The sequence below is a fragment of the Haliotis cracherodii genome, unplaced genomic scaffold, assembly GCF_022045235.1.
Source record: "Haliotis cracherodii isolate W230 unplaced genomic scaffold, xgHalCrac1.p SCAF_8, whole genome shotgun sequence".
Classification (NCBI taxonomy): domain Eukaryota; kingdom Metazoa; phylum Mollusca; class Gastropoda; order Lepetellida; family Haliotidae; genus Haliotis; species Haliotis cracherodii.
In genome coordinates, this window is record NW_027266341.1 from 51,172,554 (window position 1) to 51,188,752 (window position 16,199).

Sequence of the window (16,199 nt, forward strand, 5' to 3'; positions counted from 1 at the left end):
TGTCAATGATTAAATAAGTCTGTGAAGTTATTATTGTCGACATTAATATTAATAAGAATTGATTTAATTATTATTTTTGCATCTATGGAGGTGGAAACGTAAAATATGGTTGACATACTGTGTAATTTGCTGTTTATTTGTTAGTTGTGGTACACACTTTATGTGGCTGAGAAGAATCACTGTTAATGGTCATGTCTGGTGTTGTATTTACAGAGAGGGGGTCCACCAGTTCGTGGTCGTGTTCCCCTCCACGGAGAAGAGGATGACGTGGGAGGCAGCCTTTACAGATGCCAAAACCAAACTCTGTAGGTCTACACCTATCTTCATCTGATCACTTGCTCGTCATATAATACAATCAGAATAATATTCTGATAATACAAACAGGAAAATATTCTGATAATACAAACAGGATAATATTCTGATAATACAAACAGGATAATATTCTGATAATACAAACAAGAAAAGATTACCGGTATTATAATGTGAACAGAAAAAATGTTCTGATAACAGGAACATTTACGATTTTTTTCATCTGTATGTAGAATGAAAGACTTGGGAAGAAAAAATGAAATTGAGCTTTAAAAAGGTGCATTAAATTACCACCCAAACATCTTGATGTAGCAGGAAATCAGCTAAGGTCCTTTAGATATTTATACAGACAGTAATAACTGGCATAAAGACTAGTAGCCTAGTGGTTAAAGCGCTCACCATTACGCCGAAGACCCGGGTTCGATTGCCGACATTGGTATAATGTGTGAAGCCCATTTCTGGTGTCCCCCGCCGTGATATTGCTGGAATATTGCTAAAAGCGGCGTAAAACCATGCTCACTCATTGTTATTTATGAGATTTGATGTTTGTGTTTACAGCCTTATTGTCAGATAAGCGAGCACCTGAGTTCTTACAACCTCTACAGATCACTAAAACACGTGCTGGCATGCAGGTGAGTCCCGACAGTCTACTTGTGTCTAACATGTCTCCTTGATTAGCACTATCAAATTGATACAGTGCCACCTTCAGCTTTCTCCCACCTATATGTTACAGTTAATTACAGTGTCAGTGTTCAAAGTGAAAGGGTCCTAGGGTCCTCAAGGTTTGCTTCTTTAGAGTTTGTATCTCGGATCCTCCTAAATCCTTTACTTTTATCAGTAGGACCCCATGACTTTCATGCTATGTTTTAACTTCAGTTTAGCGTTATAGCCAAACTCAGAGCAGTTTTAACTTTATTAATATTCATTGTCCAAATACATTATATGCATCAAACCTTGTCAAAGGTAAACTACTGTTTTTAAGCTTTCTTAGAAGTAAATACATATACCGTATTCGACGTAATAAGCCCCCGCGGCGAGATTTGCATATATATTGGCTTGTGAACAATCCCAATGAGCACTCCTTCCTTCCCCTTTTCGCATATAATACACACCGCTTCCTTCTCCTATCCGCGTATAATATGCACTTGTGTGATTTTTGCACCCTTTATTATTGGCTATTAAATTCTGGAAAAATATATCTGTCGTACATAAACATTTCAGGCTGTCAGCATAAACCATGAAATTTATCTTTAAACACTGTTATTTCACCAAAATAATATTCTCATAAGAGCCCCCTATGTCTAATTTTGAGTGCGCCCTGGGCGCTTATTACGTCGAATACGGTACATGTTAATGAAACCCCCTCAAAACAAAGAATTTAATGCCAAATAAAATAAGAAATGGTGATCTGGGACAGTTTTTTATGTATATTAGTTGCCATGAAGGCTATATGGATTTGGAATGGTTCAACTTGTCATAATCTGATGATTGCATTCTATAACATTAATTCCTTGTATTTTATCTCCAAAACGTTAATTTATGATGTGTTTCGGTAGATTGTGTTACTTCAGGAGAATGTTGTCTTTTCAAATACATAGACACTATTTTTTGCTTTCAATCATCATCTTGACCCTCAAGGACACAAAGATGTCCTTTCCATTTTAGAATATTCCAAACCTGTTAGGCTTTCGTTTCCATGGAAATAGGGTGAAATGACCTTTTAAAGATAATTTTCATTTCCTGAGTAAATCTCGAAACCCAAAGTGTGCTTATGGCAAAGAAGGAAAACATCTTTTTTGCTATGGATTTTTTTTTCAGATCTGTTATAGTTCCTGTTACCATAGAAACTGGTTTAGTTTCTAATGTTGATGTCAACATTTTCAGTGGTGTGTCTGTAGCTGCGAGCACACATACAAGTTGTGACACTGCATGACTGTTATTCTTCATGTGTCAAATAAATGAGAAGCCAGAATGTTTTTGCTTGTTATCCTCCGCCATGAAGTCCTTCCATTTGTCCGTCCACTTCTCAAAGGGGACAAATGTTTTTTTCAACTCAGTGCATAGTGCGTGCAATGGGACAAGTTTTCTCAAAAACTACTGAAGTTACATGAATGAAAGTTTGCATGCTTATCTAAGAGAAACTTATCAAGACAGAGTTTGGAAATTAGTGCTTTTCTAGAGTTGCATCCCTTGCTTCATGTTTTTATATTTTTTGCATACAGAGTTATGGCCCTTGGTCCATATTAATTTTTTTATTTCCTGCATAGTGTCTACAATAGGGAAAGTAAAATCAGATTTTTTCATGATATAAAGCCACCCCAGTGCCTATCTTTTCTAAGGATATATAGGAGTCTTTTTCACCGTTAGCATAACTTCCATGTTCCTCACTACTACCGTATTCGACGTAATAAGCTACCCGCTCTTATAAGCACCCACGGCGATATTTGCTAATATATTGGCAAGTGAACAATCCCAATTTGCACCCTTCCGACTGATCAATGTACACAAGACTTATTTATTTGTGTATAACATGCACTCGTGTGTTATATGCACCCTTGATTCTGGAAAAAATATATCTGACTTTTCTTTTGTATCATTTCAGGCTGTCAGCATTAACCACAAAATTTACGATCTTTCTACTCTTTCACCAAAATTATATTCTAATAACATCCCCCAATCTCTAACTTTGAGAGCGCCCTGGGTGCTTATTACGTCAAATACAGTATATGAATAAACAAGACTCTAACGTGCCCCGTGGCGGGGATAGTGATAACACTGTTTTTTTTCTAACATTTGCATCATGATCAAAGGTTGCCATCTTTCACAGAGTGCACATGCACTGCATTGTTTGTTTATTTGTACTGCAATATCCTACTTTAAATGTTTATGCATTCTCTAATTCCATGATTTTCCCCCGTGAAATGTTTTGCTTATGACAGTAGTCTTAGTAATGTCTGTTTAGATTAGCTTTGTCTAACATAGCTTAGCTAACTGTCTCAAGCTCAGCTTACTAAACTTTGAAATCTCTCTGTTTCCTGGGTTTAAACTCTTACCTTTCTAAAACCTTTTGAACACCAGACAGAGCATGAACACATCCACCTATTAGATACAAGCTTTCTGCCCTACCTTACTGATGCTGTGTTTAGGCAGCATGTTTTAACATGTATGCATGCTAACACTTGTTGAAATAGTCAATCAATGAATATTTGATGTGAGGGAGAAAAAACAGCAAATTTTGCACCAATTATGCACGTTTCAAGCACAAAATGCATGATTTTGGGTTTCATTGTAAGCCAACTGCACAAATAGGAAGACATTGATGTCATCAGTGTTTGTGCAAGACGATTCTGGAAAGTAAACAAGAACCAATTCTTTTTTCCCTCCTAACTTTGCCTACCAGGGTAGCACTGAGAGTTACCTCCCCTCTATCTTGCAGTTTTCCTGTGCAGCCCCTATTGATGGCCTAAATGCTAACGGCTATCGGGATGTATGGGTGTGCAACAGCGATGGCTATGTAGGTCACATGTGCTTGCTGAGTCTTCAGCCTGAGCCAATCGTCACTCTCAATACTCCTGTCCCAGGGTGCAATGCTCGCATCCTGTGCATCTGTGCCGTGCCTGCTTACATTGGAGCGTTTCGGAGGTAGGACTACGTGCATGCCAATCTTGCTCGTCATACACAATCATAGGACAAGACAGGGGAAACCACTTGACAAGATAGCATTGCTTGGTTGCAGGAACATAAAATGAACAAGCAGTGGAAGTGGAAATCAGTTCAGGGCGGGGACAATAATCGCAGATTAATTTATTCGACTTGCTTAATTTTGCTTGCAATAATTTTTAAAAATATGCTTGATATTTAGCCATCAAAACACACATTTGGAGAAGACAAATGTATTTGAAAAATATATTCAGCAAGGATGTCCTCATTTCTGTGGTGTGAATAAAGTAGACTGGCATCTCCACAAAGCAAGAAGTTTATATTTATGGAGACATTTCTGTGGCTGTGTTCTTTCCTAGGTTCTTCTGTGTGTGTCCTTAATGAGGTGTTGGGTCGCTGTCCCTTGATTCCTAGTAATATCTACTGGCTAGAAGCTTCCACTGTTAATACATGCAGAGAACTCAGTCACATCAGTTGTTGGAAGAAAACAGTATTTTTCCTTTCAGTGACAGTGTAGTTTACTCTGTTTATTATGAACACTATACTTTATTGGTTCTATGTTGTGATCGGATTAGCGAACTTCAAGAAATGGGAAAATTGAACATTCTTACATCCGTTTCTGCGTGTTGTTTCTGAGGCCATTGCCATAATATTGAACCGTATTTGAAGTCTTGTATAATGGATACATTCACAAACAATGTGATTGCATCAATGGAATTATGTTAAAAGTTGTGCCATATAAAAAATGTATTTTTATTTATATGTTAGAAGAACTACATTTAATCATATTATATGTGATCAAGAAAAGTGAATCATGTAAAATTTTATTTCAAGTCTCATTCTATAAGAGATACATGCATTTTCAACTTGTGTCTTACAGTATTGCTGTCATCATGGTTAAGACGACTTTGCTGAATGATAAATGCTTCCTGCCTCTGTCAGGATACAGAAACTATAGCATGCTGAACTAAACAATTCCCTGGACGCTACATAGAATGTGTCATTCCTTCCTTTCAGAAGAAGCAGTACAAAGGGTCGGCAAAGGCAGCAGCAACGAGACTCAATTGGCTCTCCGTCCGAGGGTCCGCGTATTAATGTAGAGAAAGTAGACGAGGATGTGGACAATATCCCCGAGGATGGGTATCAGTCGGACTCCGAGTCTGAACCTGAGTCGGATGATGAACCTTTGTCTTTCATCCCCCATCAGGATGAGCTGTATGTTGGAGGTAAGCCTGCTATGAATGTCATTTGGAGGATATGGGATTTATATATAACAAATGTTTTATTTGGGGTAACACTTTCTAAGTAAAAGACAGAACCAACACAGCCGAGTGAGGCACCTAATCACGTGGGGAGTGTGGGTTCAATTCCTGGACTGGATTCAGCCGAAAAAAGTACTAGAATCTGTACTTTATGGAGAAAGTTTTAACCTAAATATAACATTTGTTTCATTTGAGTGGGTACCGGGTAGTAAATTTGGACTTGTCCCAGCCATATTGCCTGGCATATAGAGATTATGATGTGAGCATGTGTGTCATAATGATTTTACGAAACAAGTGTCAGAATTCTTGATTTTCTGAGTTTTTTTAAAATCATAACCCTTTATTTCATAATCCTTTTTATCTCCCCTTGAGAGAAATGCACTGACCACAACCACATAGAAGACTACAATTGTCGAATGACGTGAACAATTTTCAGATATTGTTTCATTCCCACATTATGTCACAATACGATTTCTAATGAGTTAACAATGACATAAACTATACACTGGTTCACCTTGAAGTTGTATTTGCACGAATGCAAATACGTTTTTTTTTAATTGTTTTTTTCTCAATCTATTGGTAATAAAATGAGTTGTCCTTATTCCTATGATGGGAGGAATACTGACACTGTGTCCACTGTTGAGGACTGCTGGCTTTATGGAGATGGCTGACTTTTGTGTGACTCCCTGACACTCCTCCTGTTGAGTGTAAGGCCCATAGCTGGTGTGGCAGACAGACAATCATCACAAACACACCTTGTTTGCTTGTCACGTCAAAGACCCAGGTTCGACTCCCAACATGGGTAAAATTTGTGAAGCCCATTTCTGGTGTCCCCTGCCGTGATATTGCTAGAATATTGCTAAAAGAGGTGTAAAACCATACTCACTCGCACACACCTTGTTCCAGATCTGGTCTCGGATGATGATGCTCCTCCGCGGCCGGTAATCTCCCCTCTCGCACAGAACAGCCCCGACCCCATCACGACAACAGGAAACTGGATGCAGGATGCTCAGCGGAGTACCATGTGGCTCGGCACTGAGGATGGCTGGTGAGTTGCAGGCAGGGAGGGGGGACTGGTTTTTGTTAGGGTCATCAATCTGAATGAGAAGGAAAGGAGTAGCTTTGTAACTCATTGTGAAGTGACATCCACCAATGTTGAGACTGGCACTCTTAAACTCCAAAAGGAACACTTTATCATCTTATAGGTGCCCTCCCTGTACACACTTGCAAATACAGTCAAATGTGCCGAACTTTGATGTGTCAAACTAAGGGTTGTCTCAAAGTAACAGCTTCGCCCTGTCTACTAGGGGGCGGTCGGGTAGCCTAGTGGTCAAAGCGTTCGCTTGTCCGAAGACCCGGGTTCGATTCCCGACATGGGTACAATGTGTGAAGCACATTCCTGGTGTCCCCCGCTGTGATATTGCTGGAATATTGCTAAAAGCAGCGTAAAACCATACTCACTCACTCACTCACTCACTCACTCTCCCTGTCTACCTTCTTTAGTCATCATTTTCGGTTGTGTCGAGCCTTGCAGAACTAGAAGTATTTACGTAGGTCCGATCAACTTTGACACAACAGTGTTTGACTGTGTAGTACCTGATGGCTCTGACATTTGTTGTGATCTACCCCATTCTTGTTTTCTGTTGCAGCATTCACATATTCCAGTGTACAGATAATATCAAAACAACGAAAAACAAACTCAAAATCCAGCATGGATCACCGGTGTATGGCATTGTGTAAGTGACGCTGATGTCCTCGCTCTATATGTAGTAACACGTTTGAGGTGAGGTGAGGTGAAATTGGGTTAAACGTCGTGTCCAAGATTATTGCACCTATATAGCGACGTGCATGCACGTGTATGTGTGTGTGTGGCTGCTTGTACTAGTCCAGACTGATGCCGATTTATAGTGCTAGCACACTGAGATACCATGCCGCAGTTTAACATGAATACCCCACTCAGATACAGTAAACTGACTCGGAGCTGACCAGTCCTTGTTTTAGCCCCTTAATGCCGAGTGCCAGACAGGGTAACAACAAGTACCATCTTCAAACGTCTTTTTGTATGACGCAGCCGGGGATTGAACCCCGGACCTTCCGCTCCGGGCGGACGCTCTACCACAAGACCACGGAGACGGTTGTAACACCTTTGAAGGTAGATCCTGAGATATACACCGCCTCCGTGGTCTAGTGGATAGAGTGGATAGAGCATCTGCCGGAGCACATGGTGTCGGTAGTTCTAGCCCTGGCTACGTCATACTAAATGCTGCTGGCTTACTTCATGTCATGGTAGTTGTTCGTGAAATGTTATCTCTTGTAATAAACTCTCAGTGGTTTTAAACTGACTTGGATAAATGCCAGCCCTCATTAATTTCTGAAGGACTATGCCTGATGACTGTTTCTGTTATGAATGAAATTATTGCCGAGACTGAGGGGTGGTGTGTTAGCCGAGAAGTTAAACCTTTTGCTTGTCACGCTGAATTCCGCTGTTCGATTCCCCAAAATGGTGCAATGAATGAAGCCCAGTCTTCGTAACCTTGCTGGAATATTGCTGCTTAGACTAAGTGAGTATGGTTTTATGCCGCTTTTTGCAATATTCCAGCAATATCACAGCAGGGGAAGTCCCGTGAAGATTCCGGGGTAGAATAGGTCTTCAGCAACCCATGCATGCTGTAAAAGGTGACTATGCTTGTCGTAAAAGGCGACTAACGGGATTGGGTGGTCAAGCTCGCTGACTTGGTTGATGCATGTCATCGATCCCAATTGCGTGGATCGATGCTCATGATATTAATCACTGGATTGTCTGGTCCAGACTCGATTTTTTACAGTGAATTCCAGGAATCGTGTATGGATGTACCTGAACGTGTTTTGTCTTTCTGTTTCAGATATCTTGATAACAAAGTGTTTGTGTCTCTGGCTAATGGGGATCTGATTGTCTATAAGAGAGAGTTGAGCATGGTATTCAATGGTGAGACACAGTTACCAGTGCAATATTTACTTTGAAAGCTTGTCAGTTTCTTGCAAAGTTGGGCCGAGGGGTTAGCAGAGTGGTTCATACTCATGCTGAGATACATGGAATAAATATAAGATCTAAATATGTTGTCCACTACATTGCCATCAGTCACCTATACTTGTCATGAGAGTCAATTTGATCAAATTTTGTGGCCCAGGCTTACCGTAAAAGGTGTCATAAGAGGTGACTAGCGGGATTGGGTGGTCAGGCTCACTGACTTAGTTGGTGCATGTCATCGTATCCAAATTGCATGGATCGATGCTCATGATGTCAGTCACTGGATTATCTGGCCCAGACTCGATTATTTACAGACCACCATCAGCGGAATATTGCTGAGTGTGGCTTTGAACAAACAAACTATGTATTCAGTTTGATAAATATTTGACTGAATGATTTCACCTCATCTTCTCAATCTATGCATCAACTTTGCGTTCTGGTGGGCACAGAAACATCTGTCATCATCTGTTTGATGATGTCATTGCCCAGTGATGCCGACATGTCTCTCGGAGTCCTGTAGACAATTACCGAAAATATTCTTATAAAAGTGTCAATAGACATGATGTAGTTTCAAACTTGTGGATGGCTTTGAGGATTCAGTTCCTGGAAATGTTAACATTTGAATTCTCTGGCTAATGTTGTTGATTCCTAATGCCAACAAATCACCCCTGTTCATCTCCTCATTTTGTGTGTTATATTTCCATTTCCGCCTCTCTACCTGGAAAGATATTGTATGTTGATGATCCCTTGTCTTACACAGAGGGCCTGTGGGACACAGAGAGGCCGTACACACGCACAATCGGAAGTGCCACCTCCCCGATCACGAAGATGCTGGCGGTGGCGGGCAAACTCTGGTGTGGTTGTCAGAACAGCATCCATGTGATAAACCCCCTTACGCTCAGTGTCGAGGCAAGTATATAGCTTAATGTGTGTAGCTTCTTCGAGCTAATTACATGTCATGATAATTTTAGCTGCAGGTTAAAAGTGTCGGGGTAACTCATTATTTTTAATTTTCAGTCTGACAACAAAGCCATTGTACAGCCTTTAATGGAGTAAAATATTCGACGTAATAAGTACCCGGGGCGCTCTCAAAATTCGAAATAGGGGGCTCTTATTGGAAAATGATATTGATTTGAAAGTTTGTAAATTTTGTATTAAATGCTGACAGCCTGAAATTATACAAAACATAAGTATGTGCATATCATACACAACAGATATATTTTTCCAGAAATTAATTGCTCATAATTAAGGGGCCATATAACACACAAGTGCTTATTATACACAAATAAATAAGTCATGTGTACATTGATCAATCGGAAGGGGTGCTAACTGGGATTGTTCACTAGCCAATATATTAGCAAACATCGCCGCTTGGGCGCTTGTTACGTCGAATACGGTAATTCCCATGAAGATTCCGGATTAGAATTAGTCTTCAGCAATCCATGCTTGTCGTAACAGGTGACTAATGGGATGGGGTGGTCAGGCTAGCTGACTTGGTTCGTACATGTCATCGTATCCCAATTGCATAGATTGATGTTCACGATGTCAATCACTGGATTGTCTGGTCCAGACTTGATTATTTACAGAACTCCATCATAATGGTGGAATACTGTGGCGTTAAACAACAAAACAAACATAAATAAATGGAAACTTCTGGCTAAATAGCTCATGGGCAGACATTGTTTGTTCAGGCCAGCAGCTATGCTGATTATGCAGATACTTGGGTATTGGCTAAAACGAGTTGAAAAAGAAGAAAGATTGTGCCAGTTTAAGAACCTTCTTAGGTCTGTAGTGTTTGTGCACAATTTCTAATGGACTATATGTTCATGGTTAATGCAATAATACTATGGTTATTGTGTTTTCCTTTCTGAGTGAGTGAGTTGGGTTTAACGCCGCTTTTAACAGTATTCGAATTATATCACCGCATGTCAGCTTAATGTGGGAGGACAGCCCGAGGTGATGAAGGTCTCAGACGTTTACTACTTCGGTGAAACCCACGAGCACGGGTATGGTGCTGACAAACCTAGAAACATAATCAGGGCAAACTGGGATTCGAACCCACAATCATAGGTTGCTGGTGTGCCAAAGGGACACAACTCTGCATAGCGAATCGTGGCACCTTAGACGACTGGGCCATCCGTGCCCCCTTTTCTTCCTGGAAGAATCTATTTTAAAATGTCACCAATTTCTCAATGAAGTTTTTAGGCAGGAGTTGTATGTTTCAAAACTAAAGTACCTGACATTTTGAAGTGCTCCCTCAAACTCACAAAAGAGACATTGTACACTGTGAATAAGACTGACACTTAGTCTCTGAAAATATATCATTTTGATGGAAACAAACAAATACATCCATTTAAATTGAGAGAGCCCCCAAACTTGTGGACTGGCTTCATTTAGACCTAGCATTACACTTAGGGCTAGCATTACACTTAGGGATGGACGGAAAGGAAAATCTAGACTTGCTTCATTTAGGGCTAGAATTCCACTCAGGGACGGAAAGGAAAGGAAAATCTAGACTTGCTTCATTTAGGGCTAGCATTACACTTAGGGATGGACGGAAAGGATAAATATATGGTTCAGGGACTGTGGGACAGACCAACTATGTATGTGTGAATGTCAGAACATATCGTTAAATCAAAGTCAGCAGAGTGATCGTTTGTCAGTGTTTCAACTCCTGAGGTTTGTTTGTGCAGACGTTCCAGGTGACGACAGATGCGAACCGCTCCGTGCAGTGCATGGTCTGTGCAGGACAAGGGGTGTGGATTGCCTCTCAACAGTCCTCCAAAGTCAGCCTATTCCATGCCACAACCTTCGAACCCCTCCTTGAAGTCAGCATCGCACAGGCTGTGTCCGCCAAACTGCAGTGTAAGTCACAGAGAGCTGTTCATGAATTGGGGAACTTCTTCTCCATTTTGGGAATTTTTACTGACATTTGCTGCAGTCATGGGCGGAATATCTGCCTCTGAGCAGGTACAGATGAACCCTGGGTGCTGTTGTACAATGCGATCTTAGAGCTACGGTGATCGCAACTCCCATACCTTAACAGACAGACAGACAGTTTATTTTGTAACTTAGGCATCAAGGCCCATGGTACAATGCGGATTGGATATTAACATTTGTCACGTGATGTACATGATTAAATTTTAAATTAAGTTACACAATTGTCATTTAAAGACATGTTTTAAGAATAAAGGAACAGCATGGATCACATCAGGATTTTCAGCAGATTTATCATTAACTGACGGGGTTTAAAAATACCTTGCAACATGGGGAGAAATTTATACCTTAATGCGAATATGTTATATACATGGTATTCATCCTCTACTTCTCCGAATGAACAGTTTGTAAAAATAGAGTTCACAACATCACCATCTTTGGTGAGTTCACAATATCACCTTAACCTAGACTTGCGACAGTCGTAGTGCTAAGGTTGTGTTGTATAACGGCCCCCTGATCTAATAATGATTGTTCATGATGTATGGTCTGTGTGTTGCAGCGGCTGACGACATTATCCGGCAGCACAAGGCAGCATGTTTGCGGATCACAGCTCTGCTCATCTGTAAGGACCTGCTGTGGGTGGGGACGAGTGCTGGAGTCATCCTCACCATCCCCATCCCGAAGATCACCTCAACCACAACCAATGGTTCTCTGGCTATCCCTTCTGTCACAGGTTGGTTGTTAGCATCTCCTCATCTATACTGGTCATCATCCGTGGTCTAGTGGTAGAGCATCCGCCCGGAGAGCGGAAGGTCCGGGGTTCGATCCCTGACCGCGTCATACCAAAAGATGTTAAAAGATGGTACTTGTTGTTACCCTGTCTGGTGCTCGGCATTAAGGGGCTAAAACAAGGACTGGTTGGCTCGGAGTCAGTATAGTGTGTCTGAGTGGGGTATTCATGTTAAACTGCGGCATGGTATCTCAGTGAGCTAGCACTATAAATCGGCATCAGTCCGGACTAGTACAAGCAGCCACACAAACACACACACGTATATGCACGTCGCTATATCAGTGCAATAATCTTGGACGCGACGTTAAACACCATTCACTTCACCTCATCTATACTGGAAACTAAGGCTGGGATGAGTCCACTGTTACCCGACTCTACTCGGGTACCTGCTGTAGGTCTCAAGAGATTGGTACAAAATGTCTGATTGGGAAACGTTTGACTGTACTCCTGTCAAGATGTATTTGGATACATGTATAAAACGATCTGGTCATGCATACACTTAGGTTGACTTAAGTTTTATCTTTATTCAAACATATAAAAGTCAGAAGGAATGGGTGCATAGTCAGAAAGAAATTGCGAGCTAGTGACTTGTATAGTAACCATAGAGTTCCAGATAAGTTGTGTCATTAAACAATATATCACGTGACTAACCCGGGGTCTTGGTAGTCCTGTGGGTACCTGGGTCCTTCTCAGGACCCTCTCAATCCTGAGTACCCGAGTTACCCTTCTCAGTCTGACTGGAATCCCACATTTTGAATTCCATGAAAGTGACCAGGTAGATCAGGGTGTACCATTTTGGTTGCTAACAAATACGAAAAACTTTCTGAATGGTTTTGATTTATGTAATAGTTCATGTGATTCATGTAGGATAGGTCCCTGTATCACCATACTGGTTGTAACAGCCGATTGGCTGAGAGTGTGTCATCGTACCCTAATGGCATGGATGTTGCTTATGCTATCAACCTTTGCTTTGTTTGGCCGGATCTAAACCCATGGTTTTCCTGACCCTGACCAATTATTTACAGGCAGCTTTGACATGGCTGAAATATTGCTTAGTGTGGTGTGAAACAATGTTCACTTTTCACCAGAGACTAGTTTATTCATTCATTTTCCCACATATTTTACCCCCACCCGGGGTTCTGCGTTTGAATAGGTCCACAGGTCATAAGAGGCGACCAAATGGATCGAGAGCTGATCCTCTCTGACTTTGTCTATGGTGTGTCATCATACCCTGAAGACGTTAATTGTTGATCATAATATCAATCACTGGATTGTCTGGGCCCCGTTCCACAAAGCATTCATAGCGCTACACCACTGTTAAGTCAATGTTAAAATATGGTAGTTACGATCATCTTAAGCTACGATCGCTTTGTGGAATGGGACTTGATTATTTAAAGACCACTGTCATATAGCTTAGTGCAGCATTATACAACAAACAAACAAAATATATTTTTCATTCCATTTCTTTCAACTCTATCGTGCTTATTTCAGGCCTAGTCTACGGGCACACCGGACATGTCCGCTTTCTGACGAGTGTGGAGCTCTCTGTTGGAGGAGGTCAGAAAAGCGAGGCTAAGGAATCTCAGGGCGAGGGGAGTGCCATGCCTGACCTTCACAGGCGGTCCTCAATGGCAGCTACTATTGCTACCATGGCAACACGGATGCTTGTGATAAGTGGCGGGGATGGTTACGAGGATTTCCGCAATACATCGGCCAACGAGGCAGCTGGCCGGGACGATAGCACAAATCACCTACTGTTGTGGCAGGTGTGAGAGGAACTGATGGACGGATGACTGACGCTCCTACTGGGTGGCAGATCACTGGGGTTTTCATTTACTGCTCAACACAACCAAGTTAAAGACAGCCTACTTCTGTACAGACACTCATCGGCCCTTGCTCCAACTCGTAGATTGAGGATCTGTACTAATAGTTTGAGTGTTCATTACTCTAAGGCCACACTTTTTCAATTTGTTGGTTTACAGATCTGACCAACCGAAGCCAAATCTGAGTCATTATATAAAAGAACAGTTCAATTATATTTTCTTCCTTAATCTTTGATGTGTGTGAAAAGTTTGTAAAAACTCCATAATTTTTTTTTTAAAGTGTGACCATAATGAAACTCAAAGAGTTGTCATGGAGACCTGGTAACTTCTTTAACATATTTTCTAAACAATTAACTTTGGCAGTTGAAGAATTGAAAAATCTCACGCACTGATCCGATTTATTGTGTTGTGGTAGGGACATGCGCTGCATGGCCTCATGTGTTGGGACACAGTGTACAAGTCTTGCATATCATGACCTGTGGACAAAAGAGATCTGCAGCACACGAGGATGGGAAAATAACGTTATTCCTTGTCACGGAATCAGTGTGGTTTAGTTGATACATTGACAATTCTTGTACTGAACATTGTCTGCCCGATCTGCCTGATCTGCCCCCAGCAGGAACCGGTGTGTTACGTGTGCATATCTACTTGGTGCTCATCTGAAAACAGGTTGTGAAATATTCATCAACCAGAGGTATTTTGCTTGCAAGTATTTTAAATTGTCTATTTATTTCAGTTGTACATAGTCGCCCATGCTGTACAGAGTTGGGATTTGAAGGATGGCTAGGAAAGGGAGAGAATGAGTGAGCAAACATAATACCAATGTCACTCACGGGAGATGACTTCGTCCAATGCCTAGCATCTATTGTGGATGCAACAAGGAATGTCATGGCCTAAGTGTACCCTTTCCCCCTTATTAGTGAAAGAAAAACTAATGCCTCCTTTTAGATGGAGGATCCCCCTAGCTGCTCTCCACCAGTACCAGCCTCTATTCCCTGTTGTAAGATATGTTCTAAATTTGCGAGTTTGTGTAAAAAACATTCATGTGGGTTAGCCCTGTGGTTACTGTGTCCATCTTTCATGCACAGGTTTGATTCCCTGGACCCCATTCCACAAAGCGATCTTAGCGCTAAGTCGATCGTAGCTCCCATTCTTTAACACTTACTTAAGACAGTCGTAGCACTAAGATCACTTTATGGAACAGGTCCCTGAACCTAGCGTCCGAAACTGGAACCTGGGGCTGTTGTACGTAACAACCTTAGCGCTACGATGATCGTAAGTCTTTGTTATAGTATGGTAATTGCGATTACCTCGCACTATGATCCCTTTGTATAATGGCACCCTAGGGGCCGTTGTACAAAGCAACCCAAGCACTACGACTGTCGTAAGTCTATGTTAAGGTATGGGAGTTACGATCACCTTAGCGCTAAAATCGCTTTTTACAATGGCACCCTGGTCAACAACGTGACCTTAGGGCTACGCTGATTTACATCAAGTATGGACGTTATACCAGTCGTAGCGCTTAAATAAAACAGGCTATGATGTGGTCTAGTCAGCCATTGTTGGTATTGTGCTACTTGTCTTACAACATAAGATGTCCCAACTGTTATTTCCGAGTGATGACAGTTGGTATTATGTTTGTCTCCAGAATCTGTGGCTTCTCCCAACTATTCAGCTACACAGAGACAGAGGTGAATGCTCCATTGACGAAGATGGGGCTCTCTCTCCCCATGTGCCAAATACTTCCTTGTTACCAGTGTTATATGGCTTGTTATTTACTACAGATGTTATAGAAGCGTTATGCAGGGGAACTCGTTACCCCCGACGGTGGGGACACAAATGTGCTTGAAATGTGATGTGTTCTGGTAAACTGATTCATGAGAAGGCCTATGCCATTCAAAGTGTTGCTATTAAACTATTTGTTGTCTATTTTGAGGCGGAAGTACTCTCAAGCGATTTTTTTATCTTAAAGAGTTTTTATGCGAATCATGACTTATCTGATGTGTAGAGACATACATTTATGCTCATACCGATTTGGATATATTAAGTATTATATGATCGTTTAAACTTTTATGCCCTGGTAAATTAAAAACATTTTGTATGCTAAAATCAAAACTCAATGTTAAATGACTGTGTGATTGATTCAACAAATATAAACTAATGAATCTTATGAATATGAATCTCTTTTCGTTGTTGTCTCGACCATTACAGCATTACTACCGAGACTGTTAGTACCTGCCCCCGCACCTCACCCCAGCCAACCTTCCTCATACCCCCCCCCCCCCACCCCACGTCCCTCACCCCCGCTCCACATCCCTCACCCCTCATATGAATCAGTGCTATTTATGAAGCATTCAGTTTTGTCTCTGCATTAGTGCCTTAATCGAGCTGAAATGTGTTCTTCACAGTCA

The 16,199-nt window shown here is 41.3% G+C and overlaps 1 protein-coding gene across 4 annotated transcripts in view; it reads left to right on the top strand.

Annotated features, from left to right (window-relative positions):
• LOC139450693 (rho guanine nucleotide exchange factor 17-like) overlaps positions 1–14,054 on the top strand; it is a 114,305-nt gene extending 100,251 nt beyond the window's left edge. For all 4 annotated transcript variants that reach the window (XM_071232495.1, XM_071232498.1, XM_071232496.1 and 1 more), the window contains exons 13-23: positions 214–305; positions 868–941; positions 3,746–3,951; positions 4,987–5,195; positions 6,138–6,279; positions 6,881–6,967; positions 8,114–8,196; positions 8,999–9,147; positions 10,932–11,103; positions 11,735–11,908; positions 13,457–14,054. In XM_071232495.1, the coding sequence (XP_071088596.1) occupies positions 214–305; positions 868–941; positions 3,746–3,951; positions 4,987–5,195; positions 6,138–6,279; positions 6,881–6,967; positions 8,114–8,196; positions 8,999–9,147; positions 10,932–11,103; positions 11,735–11,908; positions 13,457–13,737 (1,669 nt within the window). In that variant the 3' untranslated portion in view covers positions 13,738–14,054. The remainder of the gene's footprint in view (positions 1–213; positions 306–867; positions 942–3,745; positions 3,952–4,986; positions 5,196–6,137; positions 6,280–6,880; positions 6,968–8,113; positions 8,197–8,998; positions 9,148–10,931; positions 11,104–11,734; positions 11,909–13,456) is intronic.
• The last annotated feature ends 2,145 nt before the right edge of the window (positions 14,055–16,199 follow it).